This window comes from Theropithecus gelada, chromosome 11 (genome assembly GCF_003255815.1).
Source record: "Theropithecus gelada isolate Dixy chromosome 11, Tgel_1.0, whole genome shotgun sequence".
NCBI classification, from domain to species: Eukaryota; Metazoa; Chordata; class Mammalia; order Primates; family Cercopithecidae; genus Theropithecus; species Theropithecus gelada.
The window spans coordinates 87,810,693-87,826,302 of NC_037679.1; the positions used below are offsets into that span (position 1 = coordinate 87,810,693).

Consider the following 15,610-nt stretch of genomic DNA (forward strand, 5'->3'; position numbering starts at 1 on the left):
GGTACATCTAGTTCTAGATCCTTGAGGAATCGCCATACTGTTTTCCATAATGGTTGAACTAGTTTACAATCCCACCAACAGTGTAAAAGTGTTCCTATTTCTCCACATCCTCTCCAGCACCTGTTGTTTCCTGACTTTTTAATGATTGCCATTCTAACTGGTGTGAGATGGTATCTCATTGTGGTTTTGATTTGCATTTCTCTGATGGCCAGTGATGATGAGCATTTTTTCATGTGTCTGTTGGCTGTATGAATGTCTTCTTTTGAGAAATGTCTGTTCATTGAGACAGAGTCTCACTCTGTCACTCAGGCTGGAGTGCAGTGGCAGGATCTCAGCTCACTGCAACCTCCGCCTCCCAGGCTCAAGTGATTCTCCCCCCTCACTCTCCATAGTAGCTGGGATTACAGGCACGTGCCACCACACCCAACTAATTTTTGTATTTTTAGTAGAGACAGAGTTTCACCATGTTGGCCAGGCTGGTCTGGAACTCCTGACCTCAAGTGATCTGTCCACCTCGGCCTCCCAAAGTGCTGGGATTACAGACATGAGCCACTGTGCCTGGCCTGGCCTAGCAGATGGCTTTTATGTCCAAGTTTGCCTCATGATCCAAGGTGACTGCTGGTGTTCCAGCCATTATATCTATATTCCCGGTAGCAGGAAGAAAAAGAATAAGAGAAATGCCCCCACTTACTGAGTCTAGTTCTCATTAAGGGGGTTTTTTAAAGTACTGCATATTTCTGTTTACTTTTGGACTAGACCAATTCTCAACCTTCAATAGCATCAGAATCACCTGAGGAATTGGTAAAGCACAGGTTAATGTGCCCCACCCACCTTCAGAGTTTCTGATTCAATAGGTCTGGGGTAAAGGCCAAAACTTTGCATGTCTAACAAGTCCCCAAAGGATGCTCCTTCTGCTGGCCCAGGCACCACACTTTGAGAACCACTGTGTTAGAACCCAGTCACATGGTCACAGCCAGCTGCAAGGGAGGCTGAGTTTAGTCTCTCCTCCCAACCCACCTCCTAAAGCATCATGGTTCAGTAGCTGAAGAAAAACGGGGAGTGGATATTGAGAGGCAGCCTCTTTTGCCACAATATCTTGGGTCTCTATTTCCTCCAGATCTAATCAGCTTATTTCCCTAGCCCCTGCCTTTTGGGGGCTACCTCTGGGATTCAAGGGTCTTTGTGTTGCACAGACACCAGACAGGCATCTCCTCTTGCGTCTTCTCCAAACACGCAGCCTAGAAACCAGACACGTGTTTCCTTTCAGATCCCAAAGACCACTCTTCCTCTCTCATTACCTCCCAAGAGAAAAAAATTGGTTCTTTCTGTTCTGGAAGGATGGGCGAAGGGAGAGCCCCCTGTCCCCCGTGATTTGGGCCAAACGTTTTGTCATACCCGTGACCTTCCTCACCTCTCTGGAATTCAGGAGGCGTTTTGTTTTCTGTCCTTCTCCTCCTCGCCCCATGATGCATACAGAACTGGTTTCCCTGCTTGAATAGGAGGAAGGGGGAGCCACAGAGAGGGAAAATGTAAGTTAGTATCTCAGTATTATCCTACCAAACAGATTTTGTCATTGTCTAGTAGCTAGAAAAGCTCTTTTTCTTTACTTCAGGAAGGGCACGGCTTTATCCCCAGGGCAGGTCTGTCCCAGACTCCACATTCACTGAGTGGTCAGTACCAGCCCACACCTTGCTCCAGACCCTGGGGTTCAGCTTCAAGGCACTGAAGCCCCCAGCAAAGCACCTTCCCAATGCCTCCGGGTCCCCTCTGATGGTGCCTCCTTACTGAATTGTAAGTGCAAATAAACAGCCACTCCTTTGACTTCCAAGTGATAAAAAATTGATTCCCAAATTAGTTGCAGTTGAATGCTCATCCTCTTGCAGCTGAGAAGCTGAGGTTGTTACTCACGCAACAGGTGGATTCTGTTGCTTGGCAGGTATAAATCTACTGACCACAACCGAGGAGGAGTTAGCAAGGAGATTTTATTACTTCTAATAAGTAAAGAAAACACCTGGGATAATCCCCAAAGCAGTCTCTCCTAGAGCTGGGGGCTGAGTTGGGGTTTATAAGCATTGGGTAGTGAGATGTGATCAGATTGGATGTTGCAATGAGGTGATGCACGGAGGCATGATCTGACTGGATCCTGCCATGGTGACACCAGAGCTCAATCTGATTGGATCCTGCCATGGGGTGATGCCAGGGCTCAATCTGATTGGATCCTGCCATGGGTTGATGCCAGGGCTCAATCTGATTGGATCCTGCCATGGAGTGATGCCAGGGTTCAATCTGATGGGATCCTGCTATGGGGTGATGCCAGGGCTCAATCTGATTGGATCCTGCCATGGGTTGATGCCAGGGCTCAATCTGATTGGATCCTGGACCTTATTATGCAGTGCCCTCTTCTTAATTTCGTTCCCACACCTCAGTTTGAGCACTTAGGGTTCCTCTGTGTTTGCAACTGTGGCTCATCTAGGCCCGCTCAGGCTATGTGACCTTCAATCTGGGGGTCCATGGCAACTGAAAAACAACTCACAACTGTGTTACATAATCATGGAACCTATTAGTCTGGTGCAGCTACAGGAGCTCAAAAGCGACCTGGTGAATCAGGACATTCAAATACAGCGTCACAGTGTGTGGGCTCTGTTTCCTGCGATGAACATGGACGGGGTTGGGGGGTGGAGTGGCCAACTCTGTACCAGGCACTGACCTGGGATTTTTTGTAGGTCCTCTTGCCTACAACCCTAGAGGAAAGCGGGGTTATCCCCATTTCACAGATGAGGAAAGCAAAGCTCCAACAAGGCGGGAGCAGGAACACAGCTCCCATGGAGGCCACAATGCAGGCACCTTTTTAGTTTGAACTCATGAAGCCACAATGGTCGCTGCCCTCTGCATGCTGACAGCTGGACCCTCTTTGCTGGGTTCCAATTTCAAAACTGGACCTTTGATCTCCCCAGAACCTGCCATGTGAGCTATCTCCCCAGAACCTGACACTTGAGCGGTGTGCCTTCCAGCTGTCTCCAGCGTCCTCCTAACCTGCCGGGATATTTCCCTGACCGACTGTGCTTCAGCTGAGATAGAGGAAGAAATGATCTTTTTTTTCCTGTTCATATACGTTTCCTTTGGAGTAGGCAGTGTTGTAATGTTATCTGCTATGGTTAAGTCCAGAAAGGCCAGTTTTAGGGGCCTCTTGCTATTCAAGTGTTTATATTCACCTTCCTTGAGCTAAAAGCACGTGCAGAGAACCAGATACTGTCAGTAACATGCAAATCATCACAAATGTAAATGATCAACCACTTACAAAGTTCTCCCCAGTTCAAATCTCCCTTCCTATTTAACGCAAACTAACCTGACTAATACCACTAATATCATCTACCCTTCTGTCCGTAGGAGGCCTACCCCCATTAACCGGCTTCCTGCCTAAATGAATTATCATCCAAGAACTTACAAAAAACAATAACTTTATTACCCCCACCATCATAATTATGAGCCCCTCTGGTTTAGCACAAGACTTCTCATAGGTCCAAACATGCAATGCAAATTATCAAGATGCAAATCTACGCTAAGTGCCGGCTGTTATGGAGGAAGCCATCATGCTGATATTGAAGTCCCACTGGAAGCACGGTGGATCAGAGGCTGCAACCACTGAAGAGGAGAAAGCAGTAAGGACAGGAGTTAGCATCTGCAAAAGGAAGATGACTCCACGGCTCTACCAGAGAGAATGGCCAGAAACTCAAGGATTAAAAGAGGCCTTTGGAGGAAAGAGGGCCCCTCCTATTGGAAAAATTGATCTTGTTCAGGGGTCAGAAAAGTTTTTCTATAAAGGGCTAGATAGTAGATATTTTCAGTTTTGCGGGACACATAGTCTCTGTTACATATTGTTTTTCTTTTCTTTCTTTTTTTTTAAAGCCTTGAAAATGTAAAAATCATTCCTGGCTAACAAGTTCACATAGAAACATGCCATGGGCAGGAATTGGCCCCTCTGTCTTATTCGTCAGTCTGCAAAATCTAATGGGATGTGAAAAACGTCTATGAAACCATCACAGACACCTGCTCTCCCCACAGAAATTCAGTCCATCTTTCTTTTCATTCTGAGAAGCAGCACATGGCTGCCATCTCTGTTCTCAGCATCTACTTTGAATTAGTGAATAGTAGATTTCCCTGTTAGTTGCCTTCCTCAGGGAAAATGTGAAACTTTTGGTCTGCAGTCCACTCCGCAAGCCCCCAGAGGAGACCAAGCGAGACACCCTGGGCTCTGTGCATGCCTGTACGTGTGGAGGGGGAGTATTCGCCAGTTATTCCTCCCTCAGAGACAGGTGGCGGGGAAGAAAATCCATGGATTTGGGAGGCGTTCACAAGAGTGGACTGCTTCTCTGGCTGCAGATGGAAGGAAGGACACTTGGATTTAAGCATCCTTAAGTGTCCTTAAATTTAAGTGTCCTTGGATAGATGATTGAAGATGGATTGGATAGATAGATTTAAGAGTCACTGATGTCAGAATGGGTCTGGAGAGAAATGAAAAATGTCCGTGTCCCACTGTCCAGTGACTTCTCCAGTCCAGGGCGAGACAGGTCCTCAGGGCCACCCATCACTCCCACTCCCACACCCACACCCCCCACCGGTGGGCTTATTTTCTAGAGGGTTGTCTTGTGCAAAGAGTAAGAACCAAGGGCTGAACCTCTCACTGGGGTTCATGTCTCAGCTCCACCCCGCTGCTGGCTTTGTGGGTTTGAGTGCGTTAGTTGGCATTCTTGACTTTGTCTCTTCGTGCTTCAAATCAGGGTGAGAACAGTCTCCCTCCAAGAGTTCAGGGAGCTGGGACGCGTGAAGTGCTTAAAGAGAATCTGGCGCATAACGCATGCTGCTGTCGCCACCGAAGGTCTGCTCCACCTTAGAGAAAACACACTTGAGAGAGGTGGCAGGTGCAGTGGATAAAAGAAATAAAAGCAAGATGGTGTCACTGTCCAGCTGTGTGGCCCTGGGCAACTCATTCCTCCTCATCCAGGTGGGCTGAGGACCACCTTTCCTCTCTGATTCTGGTGCTCAAAAATGAGATGGCTTATAACTTGCTTTAAAATAGCCAGTTCTATAGGAGAAGTTTCTCCCCAGAAATTAAATTTGGGAATGAGAATGTAGGGTCTGGGCACTACCAATGGGAGTTCCTGCAGGGTCTCCTTTGAGATGTGTGGCCACCTGATTTAATCTGCATGGTTAGAAAAGCCCCTTCAATTCACTTAGATCTACTTAGAAGGGCCAATTTTTCACAGAAGGTGTAAGGCAGGCTAATTCCTGCTTTCTCTATGGCACTCCCACTTGTTGTTTGTGGTTCCCAGACACTTTTTGCAGTCACTTTCCCAGCATGTAGTTCAAAGACAGGGCTCAGCTTCCTCAAGGAAGAAAGCGGCTTGCCAAGCAAGCCCCATTTGCCCATGTGCCCATGACCTTGGAATCATGGACTGGCCCAAAGCCAGGCCTTAAAGCCCTCAGGTCTCTGCAGTCCACAAGCCCTGAACCTCCACAGCCACCATGAGCCAGGCACAGTTATTACAGTAATAGGGAAGTGAATGGTACCCTACCCACCGAATTACCTAAAATAAAGAGGCTGGTAAGAGAGCAGGTGTCACCAGAGAAACAAGATGAGGAGATAAGTAGATAGATGAGTGGATGGATGGATGGATGGATAGATAGATAGATAGATAGATAGATAGATAGATAGATGATAGATAGTGAGAGATAAGATAGATGATAGATTAGATAACAGATTAGATGATAGAAAATAGATTGGAGAGATGATGGACACATAAAGAGATAGACAGATGATTGATAGACTACATAGACAGACAGATATAGCTATGTGTCATGGACAAACTGTCATGAAGGGCAGCCTGGATCTTTGGGGCACAAACTGAAGTGCTGTCCACAGGCCAGATTTCTTCCTGTTCAGAGAAGCCTCAGCTCTGCTTCTAAATGACTTTCAACCAGTTGGATCAGGCCCACCCAGATTATGCAGGAAAACTTCCTTTATAAATAAAGTCAGCTAGTTATGAGCATTAGTCACATCTACAAAATCCCATCACAGCAACAGGTTCCAGTTAACTGACCAACTGGAACCATCACCTGGCCAATCCCGGGGGTTTGCCAGGGTCTCAGGGAAGGACGGCCTCACATGCTGCTGCTCAGAGTGTGTGACGACAACCACTTGGAGGCACCAACTAGCAGGATCAAAGAGAAAATGTGTAGACTCTCAACCCATCAATTTCACTTCTAGGATGAGAAGGTGCTAAAAAACCTGGATACATATGCACATGGAGAGATTCAGGTATTTGCAAAGGCAAAGAATTTGAAACACTGTAAGTTTCCAGGGGTAAGAGAATGGAGAAGTAAAATACAGAAAAGGCACGTGATGGAATTTAGTCAGTTCTGAGACAAATGAATTCAATCAGTATGTAAATATGGATCTAAATAGGAATAAATGCTCCAGCTACACAAACAGGGATAGATCATAAAAACATAATGTTGAGTGTTTTGAAAAACAAAACAGAAGTTGATGAAAGTACAATATGATATATTTATATAAACTGTAAAACGTGCTTTTGTAGAAAACATAAAAGCAAAAGACAATACCATATTTTCTCTACATGAATATGGATATTTGGTAAAAGTATAAGAATCACAAACTGGAAAGATACATGTCAAATCCTGACGGTGACTGCCTCTGGGGACAGAAATTGAGGATCAGGACTGGAAAAATAACAGGAGATTTTAAAGTTATCAGCCATGTTTTTTCTCTTTTGTAAAAGAAACAAATCTGAAATGAATACAAAAAGTGCTAACATAAATATGTTTTAAATGTGTTTGGATGTCTGCTATGTGTTTGACTTGTTTTTATTTTATTTTCTATTCCTTCCCCTGCACAGCCCCAATTTTCAGAGAAAAAGAGAGATTGAAGTGGGTGAATTTGGCCTCCCTCCAGCCACCAATTGCCTCATACGAGACACTTCACATTTATGTTTAATAGCTGCCCTTTGAGTCAACTTGGACTTTGTTCCAAACCCTGACAGGCAATCCATAAACATTATCTGATTTAATCTTCACAACAACCCTAATTATTCTGGGAGTTCACAGTCAAGGAATCTGATGCTTGGAGCATTTAAATAATAGCAAGAGAAGGGCAGAGCGAGGATTTAAGGCAATTCTCTCTCAGGTCCTTGCTCTTGACCTGCCGAGAAGTTGTGGTCAAGAACATATGCTCATGCCCTGGGCTGGATGTTCAAATGTGGCCGAATCATGGATGGGCTGTGCCCCCAGACAAGTCACTCAGCTCCATGCCTCAGTTTCCCCATCCATAGACTAAGGATAACACAACTACCTGCTTCATGGCTTTGGGGTAGCAGTGAGAACATTAGCAACACCTAGCCCATGCCAAGAGCGCCTCAAATGTGACCTGGCTTTTTTTTTCCTTTTGATTAACTACTACCTCTTCTTGGCTCCTGGCCACACGAATTGAGAGAGGTTGTTTTCTGCTCTCTGGGACATTTTAGCTTAAGCTCACCCTTTCTCCAGACCCTCATGAAATTTAAACCCCCAAAGTTGCTTTACCAGGCAAACGTCTGGTCTCTGAGCCATGAATGTGTCTGTTCTTAGTCCCATTTCCAGGGTCAGTCAGCTGTGGGTGGATAGATCTTTGGCTTTTCTGAGGCCATGCAGGAGCCCAGAGTCGAAAGCCGGATCTGAGCCTGATGTGGCCTTTCCATGGCTCCAGCCTCATCCCACACTCTTTCCTTTCTTTTTATAGAGATATAATTATCATGCCATAAAATATACTGTTTTAAAATACACAGGTCAGTGGTTCTTAGTATTTGCACGGTTATGAACCATCATCCCTATCTAATTTCAAAACACTTTCATCACCACAAAAGAAAATCCCGTACCCATTACCAGTCACTTCCCTTCCCCATCCCCGCATCCCCTGGCCACCACTAATGCACGTTCTGTCTGTGGATTTGCCGGGCCTGGACATTTCATATGAGTAGAACCATGTAATATGGGGCCTTTGTGTTGGGCTTGTTCCACTTTACACAACATGTTCATGATCCATCCATGTTGTCACGTGCATGCGTTCCTTTCTGTGGCTGAATAGTCTTCCATTGTGTGGATGTAATACATTTCCTCACTCTTTTCTACTCTGCAGGAGAACCCTTGTGGGAAATTCGAAGTGGGGCATTTTACACCCATTCCTGGGACAAATCCCTCAACTCCGTGGCCAGTCAGTTGAACTCCCCTAACATATTTGAGTCCATTCACACTTCTGAGTCTGTTTAACACTCTGTGTTAAGGAATATGGATTTACTTCTGGAATGACTTCATGAAATCACTTCTATGTATAGGTACATGTGCCCCTACGTGTATGCGTGTGTATATATGTGTGTGTGTGTGCTTGTGTTTGTATATGTGCAAGGGCCTACTCTGTAGGCCTGCCACATCGACATCATGCACACACCGGCACTCACACATACAGGCACACGCACCCACACACATGAAGGCACTCACACAAGCACACACACGCACACAGCCACACACACACATGCAGGCACGCGCACCTGCACACACGCAGGAACTCACACAGGTGTGCACACAGGCACGCAGGCATTCATGCACACATGCACAGGCACACGCATGTGCACAGGCACACACCCGCATGCAGGTACACAGGTGCACACACACACAGGCACTCACACAGGCACACACACGCGCTCAGGCATGCGCACACATGCAGGCACTCACAGGCACACACACACGTGCGCAGGCACACGCACGCATGCAGGCACTCACACAGGCACACACACATGCACACAGGCACACACACCTGCACGCACGCACGCAGGCACTCACAGGCACACACACACATGCGCACAGGCACACGCACCCGCACACATGCACGCAGGCACTCACACAGGTGCACACACACACGCTCAGGCATGCACACACACGCAGGCACTCACAGGCACACACACACGTGTGCAGGCACACGCACCCACACGCACTCACGCAGGCACTCACACAGGCACACACACATGCGCTCGGTCACACGCACGCACGCAGGCACTCACACAGGCGCACACACATGCGCACAGGCACATGGACCCATATGCAGAAGTAATTCCATGTTATTTATTTAAAAGTTAAAAATACAAATCACCTAGAAAATGACCAAACTAATTTACATTTATGAGGGTAAATCAAACAACAAAAATGTGTTTTCTCAGAAGCCTCGGGCTTTTTTCAAATTTGAAATGACCATGATTTCAAGAATCCTACTTTATTGATCATTTTCAGCAAAACAGAACTGTTCTCTGATTTATGATGGAAGCGGGTGGAGGACCTCAGAGCAGGGTAAAAGGAGAGAAGAAACATTTAATAATACAAAAAGCTTCCAAGTCATAGTTATGCCTTCGTCGTGTTCCGAGGTCTTGAGACAGTGTTGATAAGCGGTTTCTAATACCTACTGGGATTGGCAGGAATTGTACACCTGTGTGCCTTCAGGAAGCAGGCTGCCCTCTGTGATGCTGAACCTGTCAGAACCAGATGGGGCCAGAGGAAAGACAGCTAGCAGTGTAAACCTTCTTCCCAGCAGTGCTAAGCAGCAGCATAAAGGGAAGTGTTCTCCACCCCCAGCCAGCCGTGCACACGATGTGTTCTTCTTGGTCCAGCGGGGGTTTAGGTGGGTTTCAGAAGACAGAACAATTGTATACACGTAAATGTGTGCTAGGCATATTGCCGTGAATTTGCCTCAAGTAAAAAGGTATTTGAGAGGTGCAACCAGATGCAAAGAACTCTGCAGGCCTGCCACGTCAATATCATACACACGCAGGCACTCGCAATAAACACAGGCACTCACACATACACACAGGCACATGCACCCATATGCACACAGGCACTCATACATATACACACAGGAACACACACACATAAGCCCTCACACATACACAAACACAGGCACTCACAGATACACAGGCACACACATGTATAGGTACTCACACACACAAGTATAGGCACACACACACATAGGTACAGGTACCCATATGCACACACTCACACATACACAAACAGGCACACACACACAGGCACTCACACATACACAAATACAGACACACACACACAGGCACATGCACCCATGTGTACACAGACACTCATATATATACACACAGGCACGCACACACAGGCACTCGCACATAAACACAGGCATACTCACACACAGGCACTCACACATACACAAACACAGGCACACACACACATAAATAGGCACATGTACCCATGTGCACACACACATACACAAACACAGGCGCGCACACATACACAAACACAGGCACTCACACATACACAAATATGGGCACACGCAGGCACATGTAGCCATATACACAGGCACTCTCACACACACACAAACACAGGCACACACACACACAGAGACACAGGTACCCATATGCACACAGGCACTCACACATACACAAACGCAGGCACACAAATACAGGCACACACACACAGGCATATGCACCCATATGCACAAAGGCACTCACATATACACAAACGCAGGCGCATACACACACACACACACCCAGGCACATGTACCCTTAAACACACAGGCATACACACATACACATACTGGCACACACACATTCACAGGCACTCATACACAGACACAGGCGCACACACACATACACACAGGTACATGTACCCATAAACACACAGGCACTCACACACACAGGCACACACACATTCACAGGCACTCATACACAAACACAGGCACACACACATTTTTTTCTCTCTGCCTGCACGAGACACTGAATCTTGCACTTGGACTTCCCAGCCTCGAGAACTGTGAGAAACAATTTCTGCTGTTTAGAAGCTACCCAGTCTGTGATATTTTCTTATAGCAGCCTGAATGAACTAAGACAGTCTAGGATTCAACAGTCAAAAAGACAGAGGACATAGCCCAACCCCCGCTAATTTGCAAAATGAAGAGACAAAGATTTCAAGAGATATGGTATGTGATCAGGATTGCACAGGGAGTTAATGGGAAAGCAAGGAGTGGAATCCAGGAGTCCAGACTCCAGGGCCCACCAAGTCATAGACACCAAACTACCAGCCAGAAGAGTGATTTTAAATACAGGGAACTTCCTCCATGTCACAGCCAGGTTATTCTGGAGGCCAAAGTTTCCTTTTATGATTTGTTATTTCTATGACTATTAATTCTCTGCTCCTGAAATTGATATTGGTCAGTGAAAAATATGCATGTCCAAGGCAGGTGGATCACAAGGTCAGGAGATCAAGACCATCCTGGCTAACACGGTGAAACCCTGTCTCTACTAAAAATACAAAAAATTAGCTGGGCATGGGGGTGGGCGCCTGTAGTCCCAGCTACTCGGGAGGCTGAGGCAGGAGAATGGTGTGAACCCGGGAGGTGGAGTTAGCAGTGAGCTGAGATCCGGCCACTGCACTCCAGCCCGGGTGGCAGAGTGAGAGTCCGTCTCAAAAATAAATAAATAAATAATATATATATATATACACACACACACACACACACACACACATATACACACACACACACACACACACATATCCAACCCATCTTAATTTTGGTGGAGTGCAATTTAGGGATAGGGAGTATTAGGTAGAGTGCGTGAACATGTGTGTGTGTGTGTGTAATTGCAACAACCATTAGAAAACTAATCACAATCCATGAGGGAATGTACTGCTTTAATAAAGCCATTAGCCAAAGACCATTCTGAGAGAGAAAATGTAAAGATTGAACTCTGAGCACATTACCTGTAATGAACCCGAAAATAGACCTGGGGAATTTCTAAAGTATTCTTAGCCTCCATAATAGATGTTGTGCAAGCTGCCCGGATTGCAGCCCAGCTCCAGGAATCCCATGGACCCAGGAGAAGACACAGCCGAGGGTGATGTAACTGCTGGCTGATGCAAAAGCATCAGAGAGAGGCCGAGGCTCTACTTAAAACTCATAACTCTTTCAGCTGTGCTCTTGTTTAATGCAAAAGGTCATTTTTGTGTCAATTGCTTCCCTGGAAAAAGAAGGGAGAAAATCTTTTTCCATCTCCTGCTTCACACCAGAGCAGTGTTTCTGGAGAGGGACTTTGGGAGAAACTGGCATCATTAGATGTCCCAAAGCCAAAGGCCCTTTTTCATTTTCATCTGTCCATAAAGAAAAGAATTATAAAAAGGCAATCAAGTAGTATCCTACAAAATCAAATAGAAGGTATTTTCATCATCATCTTGCAAATCACAACATCCATGAGAGGTGTGATGCTGATAGTTTTGCATGAAGCCATCAGAGCAGGATAAATCAAAGTCCCCATTGGCTGTGATGAAATGGGCTCCCATGGAGCAACAGAGGAAGGCAGTTTGCTTTGCTTTAGTCTTCATTTTTTAAAAAATGAAGGTGCCAAGCATGGCAGCCCATGCCTGTAATCCCAGCACTTTGGGAGACTGAGGCAGGAGGATCACTTGAAGCTAGGAGTTGAAGACCAACCTGGACAACATAGCAAGATCCTGTCTCTACAAGAAAAGTAAAAAATTAAAATTATCTGGGCATGGTGACACTTGCCTATGTTCTATGTTCCCAGCATTTTGGCAGGCCAAGGTGGGAGGATCACTTGAGGCCAGGAGTTCAAGACCAGCCTGGGCAACATAGTGAGACCCCATCTCAAAAAAAAAAAAAAGACTAGAAATGGTTGAAGATGGGGGAAGGAGAGATGAAGGGGGAAAAAAGATGTCAAGAAAACTGACAGTATATACGATATTGTTTGGCCCTCTGGATGCAATCATATCCCATGCTATAGGCATTTCAGGTACATGAGCGAATAAATTTCCCTTATATATAAAGTAAAAAAAAAAAAAGAAGAAAAAGCAATGGTTGAAGACATTCATTCCACCTTATTCGGGAGACACTGCCCGCTATATCCTGCTTTTCATATCCTGGAAGGTGATCTGGACTTTGCAAAGCCTTCTTTAGCTCTTCCTTTGTTGCTGGGAGCAATCCAGGATCTAGTCCATAAGGATCTGTGTTAGTTTCTTGATGCTGCGATGACAAATGAACACAAATGTATTATCCTACAGTTCTGGAGGACAGAAGTCTGAAGCAAGTCTTAAGGGGCTAAAGTTAAGATGTTGGCAGGGCTGCACTCCTTCTGGAAGCTCTGAGGGAAAATCTGTTCCTTCTAGAGACTGTTCATATCTCTTGGCTCATGGCCATATCACCCTGACCTCTGCCTCCACTGCCACATCTCCTCCTCTTCCTCTGACCTTCATGACTCCCTCTTATAGGACTTTAGGATGACTGGATCCACCTAGATAATCCAGGATTATCCTTCCATTTTAAGATCCTAATTCAATCACAATTGCAATGTCCCTTTTACCATATAAGGTAACATATTTACAGATCCCGGAGACTAGAGCATGGATATCTTTTGCAGGGAGTGAGAGGAAAACATTATTCAACCTACTATGCTTGCTCAAAGTACCCAGAGTTAGTTTCTGTTGCTTACAACCAAAACCTAACTGATGTATTACTTCTACTTGGTCTCTGCAATAAAGAAAAAGAATAAATACTTTTTGATTGTTGTTGAAAACTAGGAAGATGATCATAAATAAACTAAAAGTAAACTGTTGAACATTCTTGGTCAATTGTTCCAAAGAATAACCCTTTATTCCAAGTCCTGGTACGGTGTAGAAACGGTACAGTGTGTCTTGTCCAAACAAGGTCAGCCTGGTGTTTACCCCGGGAGGTTCCCCCTAGAATCGTCCAGTTCCCAACAGAATGGAATATCTCCCTTGACCCCAGTGTGTTTGGTTCTTTTTGGCAGGACACTGACATTCTGAACACTGCCATACTCACAGGAAAGACAGTTGCCATGCCTATCAAGGTGGTCTCTGTGGAGGAGAACAGTGCCGTGATGGACATCTCAGAGTCGGTGGAATGCAAGTCCACAGACGAGGATGTTATCAAAGTAAGTCATTCCACAGCCAGCTGGATGGAACTGCTGGGAACTTCACTTGGACATCCCATTTGCTAGGGACATTTATACTGAAATATACGAGGGTCAACTATACAGAGGCTTATATGCAACACACTTCCAGCTGATCCACTCAGCGTTTCCATTGCCATCTGTTTGTTTTCGCATCATGCCAACCTAGTTAGTGTTTTTGGTTAATTCCTGTCTTTCTTCCATTATTTCACAATTAAAAATTGTGTGTGTGCATACATCTATAGATAATGTACAACATATTATTTTAAAATACATATACATTATGGAATGGCTAAATTGAGCTATTAGGCCGGTGCAAAAGTAATTGTGGTTCTTGCCATTACTTTTAAATGGCAGAATCCACAATTACTTTTGCACAACCTAATAATTAACATATGCATAACCTCACATACTTATCTTTTTCTGTGTGATGAGAACATAATCTACTCTCTTAGCAATTTTCAAGAATATATTACTATACTTTAGGAGGCTGAGGTGGGTGGATCACCTGAGGTCAGGAGTTCTAGACCAGCTTGGCCAACATGGTGAAACTCCATCTCTACTAAAAATACAAAAATTAGTTGGGCATGGTTGTGTGCACCTGTAGTCCCAGCTACTTGGGAGGCTGAGGCAGGAGAATCACTTGAACCCAGGAGGCAGAGGTTGCAGTGAGCCGAGATCGTGCCACTGCACTCCAGCCTGGGTGACAGAGCGCGACTCCATCTCAAGAAAAAAAAAGAAGAATATATCATTAGTAACTAAATTCAACATATTGCACCAAAAAAAACTCTTGAACATATTCCTTCTCCTGTCCAACTGATATTTTGTATCTTTTGACCAATATCTGCACAACTGTCCCCTTCCCCAGCCCCTGGTAAGTGCCATTCTATCTCTGCTCCTATCAGTTCAGCTTCACTAGATTCCACATGTACATGAGATCATGCAGTATTTGTCTTTCTGTGCCTGGTCTACTTCACTTAACATGATGTCCTGTAGGTTCATTCATGTTCTAACAAGTAATAGGATTTCTTTATTTTTTTAAGGTTGAACAGTCTTCCATTGTGTTTATGTACCACATTCTCTTTCCCCACTCATCCCTTGGTGAACCATGAGTGGTGCTTTGGACTATGAGTCAACCTCTGAATGCCTACTGTAGCTAAGCAGGTGACTTCAGTAAGTGAAGTGGTAAATTGGATCTGCCTGTTCTAGAAGGGCAGCCAAGATGCTGCTCTTTGTCTTTCCCAGCAAGGAAATTGCTATAACCAGTTGTGGTCATGAGGTAGTGGGATTTCAGTATTTTATATCTTCAAAAGAATGGAAAATCTAGATTTCTGGTAAAAACAACAATAACAATGACAACCACCTTGTTTTTCAAAGTTAGCATCAAATTATAATTTTTTTAATGGACAAAAAAATAAAAAACAAAATACATGTGTGTTGTGGGTTGGCCCATGGGGTAATTGTTTAAAAGGACTCTTCTAGAGTAGGGGTTGGCAAACCATGAGCCGTGGGCCAAACCTAGTCACTGCCTATTTTGTAAATAAAGTTTTATTGGGACACAGCCACTCAAA

The 15,610-nt window shown here is 45.1% G+C and overlaps 1 protein-coding gene across 1 annotated transcript in view; it reads left to right on the forward strand.

Annotated features, from left to right (window-relative positions):
- The window catches only part of TMEM132C (transmembrane protein 132C), a 429,974-nt gene that overhangs the window by 377,009 nt on the left and 37,355 nt on the right, over positions 1-15,610 (forward strand). Inside the window, exon 5 of the mRNA XM_025402559.1 lies at positions 13,878-14,021. Coding sequence (XP_025258344.1) covers positions 13,878-14,021 — 144 coding nt within the window. The remainder of the gene's footprint in view (positions 1-13,877; positions 14,022-15,610) is intronic.